At 46.8% G+C, this 7,371-nt stretch overlaps 1 protein-coding gene across 1 annotated transcript; it reads right to left on the reverse strand.

Annotated features, from left to right (window-relative positions):
- Positions 1–16: 16 nt before the first annotated feature.
- On the reverse strand, positions 17–4,878 carry LOC139659548 (netrin-4). Its single transcript, XM_071537852.1, has 10 exons — positions 4,803–4,878; positions 3,702–4,189; positions 3,267–3,587; positions 2,783–2,909; positions 1,784–1,972; positions 1,217–1,433; positions 962–1,089; positions 755–823; positions 450–620; positions 17–177 (listed from the first exon to the last, which is right to left on the reverse strand). Exons 1-10 carry the CDS (start codon positions 4,876–4,878, stop codon positions 41–43), a joined length of 1,923 nt encoding a protein of 640 aa, XP_071393953.1. The 3' UTR covers positions 17–40.
- Between the last annotated feature and the right edge of the window lie 2,493 nt (positions 4,879–7,371).

The raw sequence follows: 7,371 nt of genomic DNA on the forward strand, positions 1-7,371 counted from the left end.
TGAAATCCTGTGTGACCCATCATTTTTTGGATCCTGTAGGTTAGGGACATCCATGCCTTAGGCCCTGTGATATAAGTGCCCCCAATCTGGGTGTCCAGGGTGCCACTACGCTCTGCATGGTGACCAGCAAACGGCCTGTCCCAGCCTCCTCAGGGCCTGCCAGCAGGTACTCCATACCTGGAGAAGGAGAGAAGAGAGAAGATATTGTAAACTGATTTAATCTACATAGAATGTCTTTTGTACCATCAGGTGATCACCTGATCCACTGAAGGCCTCTATTACTAGTAATAATTTTTACTGGAAAACCTTGAGACTGTATGCATCATCTATAGCCATACCTGGGGCCCTCTGATATGTGTGTTGGCCAGCATCCATTCAATTTAACTGTACTATGTCTACCTCAAATCACACCACAAATTCCTATCCTGTCGTGTTGGACGGTGTCCTACCTGGGTTTAGGATGGGACAGGTGCAGCCGCGGCTGGTCCAGGACAGAGGATAGATGCTGATGGTCCCCAGGGACAGCGCCACCTGGCCCGACCGAAGGACCTTTCGAACTTTGACCAGCACTTCTGCGTGGCTGCCCTTGTCATGAGCAGACAGCACACTGGCTTTGATCACTGCCACAGGCCACAGAGACGGATCAATCCAGAGTTAGTAAGGACTGAGAAGGTATTTTCAAAGCATCAGTCTACATATAGATCACAACTTTGAAACGTATTTCAAATGTCTGTGAATTCAACAGATTTCTTACCATAGTCATGTTTGGTCTTACAGAGGTCAGATACACTTCTCAGCTTTCTCTCCTTACAGCTGCACTTTCCTGTGTACAGGAAACTTCCATCTCAATTATTTTGTATAAAACCCAATATCAGCATGATTTTAAGCATTACAGATGAAAATGACATGTAATGAGCAACAGCATTACTTAGTTGAATGTAAGTTTATACATCACACTCACCTGTGTAATGCAAGGCAGAGACTGCAAGCTCCTTTGACCACGCTACCTCACCTTCATTGGTGAACATATGATCCAAATCAGGAATTTTTCCACCGATGGGCACATTGAAAACCTGGTTATTTGAATAGCTGCCAAAGTGGAAAGGGATACATCTGGTCAAGGTTCATCTTTATTGATTATCTCTCATACAATTCTACTGTAGCTTTCTCGGTATTGTGCAAGGAATTTGGCAAAACCAAAAACCATATGGCTAACCTGTCAAGGCACTGGCCAGTGGTTGGATCGCAGCTCTGAGGGCAGGCGCAGGGTTTGCAGCCCTCCTCTCCAAAGCTCCAGTACCCAGGCAGGCAGTGGCTGCAGCTTGTGCCCCCTATGCCAGATTTACAGTGGCACTGCCCGCTCCTGGGGTGGCACCAGGGTCCCTCTTCTCCAGGATGGACAGGCAGTGAGCCCTGTGGATCACACCAGCAGCCTGAGAAAGACAGAGATAAATGGACTTATATGCATAAACAGCTTAAACACATCCTGACCATGGTGAGGTGAAGAGTAATCACACTAGTTTATTTTCCTCTGGCTTCTGCTCTCTTCCACTTGACACAATATGCAATTACACATACATACCAGCAGATGGAGACACCAGATGTAAAGACTCTGCACATACACATGAAATAAAATGTCACATAAGCCTATTTCATTCCCAGGCATTTGTTCTTATGAATGAATTCCACCAAGACATTAAATTGGGGGCCAGATATGACAGATTTATCTGGTGCTGCTTCTTTATTTTGCTTTACTGATCACCCCCTGTCCCGAGCCTCTTACGTGTGCAGGCGTGGGGGGAGTGGAGGGGCAGGGACGGGTGGCGGTGGTAGCCATGGCGACAACGCTGGCACCTACGCCCGACGGTGTTGTGGCGGCAGTCGTTACAAACGCCGCCGCTGGTGCCACCGGAGGAGAGCCATGCCCGCTGGGAGAAGTGACAGCTATCTGTGTGACCGTGGCACTCGCACTCTGACGTCACACAGTCACATGACAGCGGAGAGAGAGGAGAGATGAGATGGAGAGAGTCAAAGTGAGGGATGGGAAGGGGGGGTGAGAAGCTAAGCTTTGGTACGAACAATCATATGAGCCTATAAAAAAACTAGCTCCAGTGAGAAACAAGTAAACTCTTGAGCTGTATACACAAAGTCTAAGGCACTACTTTCTTGCCCTGATGACCTTATGGTTGAAACGCGTTGGCTCTAAGCCATGGCAATAAAGGCTTCTTAAATTTCAAGCTTTTAGTCTCTTCCTTCCTTACTGGACTTAGAGAGCCTTGGACTTTGTGTATAGCGCTCAACAGTTTTCTCATTAGAGGCTTTCAATCTTAGAGCTAGTATCTCAGTTTTCTACAGGTTTGATTCCTGTTCCCAATGAGTATCTTTAAACCTAAGGACTTCACTGCTTCTTCTTAATCCACAAGAGCACCAAGTGTTATTTCAGTCCTATGAGCCTGTTTTGAAGTTTTTTGAACAGTCTATGTACTTGCAGTTGTATAGTTGTATAGACAAATCATGTGCTGACTTTAACTATGACTACACACAACATTAATTAACAGTGAAACATTTTAGTGAATTATGAAAACATCTCTCATCTGAAAAATTTGAGACAGGCTTACACAGTTTCTCTTGTTAAGACTCCAAATAGTATCTGTATTTCATTCAAAAGAGTTGCTCTGATTCTCCCACCATACTCCGACTTCTTCACTGGCTCTATTTATCACCATGGCCGAGATCTACTGACCTAACAGCTGGTGATCCTGTTTGGCAGTCGGCCACTTACTCTGGCACGGGTTTGGCTCCCCACTGCTGCCGTTGGCAGGCCTCCAGGGACGGTCGTTGTAGAGCGGAGCACACCTCTCACAGTGCTCCCCTGCTGTGTGGTGAGTACACACACACCGACCAGGAACCTGCAAGGCACATGTGGGGCTGCTCAATAAATTCACCTACATTAGCGGCAGTTACAGACACCTGTTGGGTAGAGAAACTGCAATAAACGCACATCCAGACAGCTGCTATAAAGAGCAGTACGAGCTATTTAAAGCCCTTTGACAGGTGATTTTAACATCCGTCCTCTGTAAGTATATTTCACATCCGGACCTAACATCCGGACACCTGTGCTCTACAACACTGTGAGTGAACACAGGCCAGCGCACAAACTGACACACACACATTCACTCACTCTTTTTCTCACGGTTTCTTTCTCTTTATCACTCATTTGTTTCTCTGACACACACCTGCACACACAGGAAGGATAAGGTACTCACCATGTTGCTGTCCTGCAGTGTATCCTGGCTGCTATTGTATGCTATACAATACTCAGCATGCCCGTGGCACAGGCAGGTCCCTCTGGCCAGTAAAGTGTAAATGGCATATGCTGCTGAGACTGGGCTTTCTGCAATGGGCCTGGGGGGCAAAGCTGAGGCTGGGGCACTTGTTCCCTCTGCAGGGGGGGTTGGAAGTGCTGGGCAGGTCTGAGCCTTCAGGAGTCTGATGCGGAGGTTAGTAAGAGTCAGGCGGGCAACAGTCTCTGGACTGTAGGGGTCCAGCACTTTAACACTGCTGGGGCCTAGGGTCCGCAGTATCACCTGGGTAGAGAAGCAGAACTCTAATCTATACTGAATAAAACAGTGTATGAGTGGAATTGTGTGAACCTACTGAACAATAACATGTATATTACACCTTTGTACATATTCCCTTACCTCCCCACCACTGCAGGGTGTAGCACCAGTATAACGGGACGTACAGAGCGAGCCTGGCTGACTGAGATCATCATGCAAACCAAACTCCAGGCTGCAGTTGTGGGCGAACAGCTTGAGAGTTTCCCAGGTCTTTCCGAAGTCTGACGAACGTTCAATAGCCATGGCGGCGGGCCGGGGCGACCGGAAGAGCAGAACCAAGTGGGACAGACAGAACTGTGTTTCCAGATCCAAACGGATCTCGTCCTCCTGCCCGGTGGTACCTGCCCCCGATGCCCACCAGGTGTCCGGATGTAAGAAAGGGTCGTCAGCCATGTGGGCAGGTGGGTGGGTGTCCTCGGGGCAGAGGTGTTGGGTCAGAGGAAGAGGAGAGGGACGTGGGCTCTGGTGGTGGGAGTCATTCCCACAGCAGCCTGAGAGGGTGGTGAGGGTCCTGCCGCTGGCCAGGTTCCCTATGGGTGGACTGCAGGCACGATCCACACATCTGGAAGCTGAGGCAGAGGTGGATGCAGAGTCAGTCAAAGAGTTATGATACTGGAGAGGAAATTAATTAAGGGAGGAAGAATGAAAGAGCAGCCCAGGAGGCTTCATCAATGTTATATTTGGTGACAGATAGGCTTTAGAAAATGAATAGGCATTTTCCAGCACTGACATCATGGGCAAAAGCAAGGCCCTCTTCATTGTTTTTCCATGAATATTTAATTTGCCAGACCATTGTGGCACTGCTGCTTAGATGTGACACAGAATCCTGCCCTTTCCCCATGGGACAGCATCAAGGCTCTCAGGTTGCATCTAATGGCAACCTATAAAAGAGCCGCAGGCCAGCATCGCCCTATCAAATTTATCAGCAACAGGTATGACCTTTGCTACCCTTTTACTGTAAAGATAGCAAGAAGCAGAAAAAAATAACAGCTGCACATATCCGTAAGCCATAGAAGGTAATAAATTCCTTACCCAAATTACGCAGTTAGGTTACCATAATACTCTGCCCAGTCAGCAACATAGCCTGACCACAACGTGAAATAGGAAAAGACACGTTTAGCTACGTTGATGTAACTAATGACTAATGCGTCAGAGAAACATCAACAGAGATGATGCACTCACCTGCTCCGCTCCGCGCCAGCGCCAAAAACAGCCCGCAGGCAACCGCCAGCATCTGAAGTCGACCTTTAACAGGCATACTAGACACTCTCTCCCGTGTTTCTGCCGTGTTTACAACATACACAGTGCGAAAAACGCCTTCCAACAGCATTAAGTCTCAACATTATGTGCATTTATCTAAGGACAAGCGCATTCCCCTGCGAGCGGCCAATTGCGCAATGCGCACAGCGTCCAGATGAATCCATGAGTCGTTCGAGATGTTTATTGTTTTATCGATGTCCTCAGGATGGTTCTAATGATGAATAATCCTCAGTAAAGTTCACAGCATCCTTAAGTATAGGGCATCCCTCTGACAGCAGCGGATTGTGCGTCCAAGTTGCAGTCTATGAGTCGTCGGTAACAGAATAATCATTGGGTTATGGGTTGTTGTAGTTGGTCCGAGAATGAACGATCCACATTTTATGTAATATCAAAATGTCACTCGTTTCCAAACGATAGAAGATTCCTGTCTCCATCCATTTCGCTCAATAAAACAAAAGACTGCGTATGCGCGGTGACCGCAATTACTGCCTTAAATCAATCCAATCAAATTAAATCACTCAGTTAATTCACTAGCAGCCAACCGAGAGCTGCGCAGCCTGCAGACACGGTGAGTCGAGCATGTGTCCAATGTCCAGATCTCTTTACGCACAAGAGACGAGTGCGCGCTCTATTTATCCAGAGCCCCCGCTATGCGCGCTGCACTGCAACAACACTAAACCACAACTACCCTGGACGAGACGGGCTTTTTTTTTCCAATCTGGCGGCACACTGACTGCCCCACACTCATCCATGCGCTGATTCCGCAAAAGCTCGTGAGCAGAGTTTGTAAAGGGGAAGGCAGACAACAGGCAACAAGGGCTCGTCAACGTGGTTAATGTGAACCAGCCGCACAGCGCATACCGACTATACCAGGTCCCTCCACTAACCAGGGCCTCGTAATAGGGCGAGGAAATTCGTTTATCTACTCCTGCCCTCCTGTTTTTCAGACACAGTAATTCCAAGTTACAGGTCTGTTTGAAGTCTAGTTGAAGAAACCTGAGAAAGGAGACAGAAATAGCCTTCAGAGCAGATCTGTGCAGCCTGATGGCGCATTGTCACACCAGTACCAGCCGAGTTGTTGGATGAGGGAGAATGACAGTGAAGATTTGTGTATCTGACTTGGGCAAGAACACCATCTGTCTGCCTGACTGGGTGGATTATTCTCCCATTCTCCGTTATAACCCAAGACAGTAATACTGGATAATAAACACATGGCTTGCACAGTGCTGATATATCATAGTGCTTCTATTAAATTCCTTTTTAACCACATACATGTCAGGAAATTTACAGTCTTTGGCTGAACTTGTTGATGTATTCCCCCTCCCTGGCACACACACACTGAATCCATGGAATAAACACCCTGTCTCCTCAGTTTTATGGCTCAGTGTAAAATGCTATGGGTTCAGAAAATTGGAATAGACGCACAAAATTGGATTGGTTTCCATAAATGTCTTTAATGCCATACAAATTGTTTACAGACCGGCCTGACTGCCATGCCACAGAGTAGAGAACAAAAACAGAATTACTATGGAATGGCATATGGGGCTATGGTATTATATGCGTTATGGTTGTACTGACTGAAAATGTGATATGATGATTTAGGAGCAGCCAACAGTGGGTTTTGTCCCAGTTTTCAATCCCCTATTCCTGGGAATGTTGCCCATCTACATTGCCTCAAAACATATCAAGGTACTGAAGTCTTCATGTGAATGTGATTAGAGAAATCAGCTCTGGCTTGAAATAATATCAACTGATATTACAATACCCTACATCCCTGTTCCACCAACACCGCTACCACTCCCTCCATCTGTCACCTCATATATCACCACATCTCAGTGTGTTGTATATTTGCCTTCGTTCATCCCTCCCTGGTCTTCATCTTCATCCCAATGCTTTCTGCTCTAACACCAGCTAGTGTCTGGCAGGCCTCTGCAGTAAAACCCCAGAGGCTCTCCTTCATCTTCAAACATTTCATTGTTTCTGCTTTGGTCTCGCTCCAGTGGTGCAGTATACGCTATGAATAGCTTTATGGGAGATTGGGATAATCCTGTTTATGAGGGATTAACTGTAATGTTAGTGGCGTACAGATGTAGTATCTGGCTGCTTGTGTCATTGTTAAAGACTGATGTAGAGTCAGTCAGCTCCCTGACAGCGCAATAGCCTGACTTACTGGAACCCATGGAAATGAGATTCACATCTTCTCACAGGTTGCAGGATGGGCGGGCACGTGCGCATTTGCGTGTGTGTGTGTGTGTGTGTATTGCTTCACATCATCAGTGTAATGGCTCCAGCTGTGGTGCTACTCTGACTGATGACTCAGGCTGGTTCTGGGGAAAGTTCAGCAAACACAATGACATGATTGATATTGTATTTATTTGACTTGCAAAATCAGGATTATTTATGAACTGAACTGTCAATTTCATTTGCAATTGCGCAAATCTAATAGAGTTTATAAAAAGTGTAGTGTATTTGCGATTCAGTAAATGCAAGT

This window comes from Centroberyx affinis, unplaced genomic scaffold, assembly GCF_046629955.1.
Source record: "Centroberyx affinis isolate AG114_WGS23_722 - 3 ecotype Tasmania unplaced genomic scaffold, CSIRO-AGI_Caff_v1 ptg003137l_1, whole genome shotgun sequence".
Taxonomy (NCBI): Eukaryota; Metazoa; Chordata; class Actinopteri; order Beryciformes; family Berycidae; genus Centroberyx; species Centroberyx affinis.

Bases quoted from the DNA above. Each gene is read 5' to 3' on its own strand.
- LOC139659548 (XM_071537852.1), bottom strand. From the start codon at position 4,878: ATGCCTGTTAAAGGTCGACTTCAGATGCTGGCGGTTGCCTGCGGGCTG. The intron at 3,588-3,701 runs GTAAGGGAATAT...TTCTCTACCCAG, and splicing joins CACCCTGCAGTGGTGGGGAG to GTGATACTGCGGACCCTAGG. The intron at 178-449 runs GTAGGACACCGT...CTCCTTCTCCAG, and splicing joins CTGTCCCATCCTAAACCCAG to GTATGGAGTACCTGCTGGCA.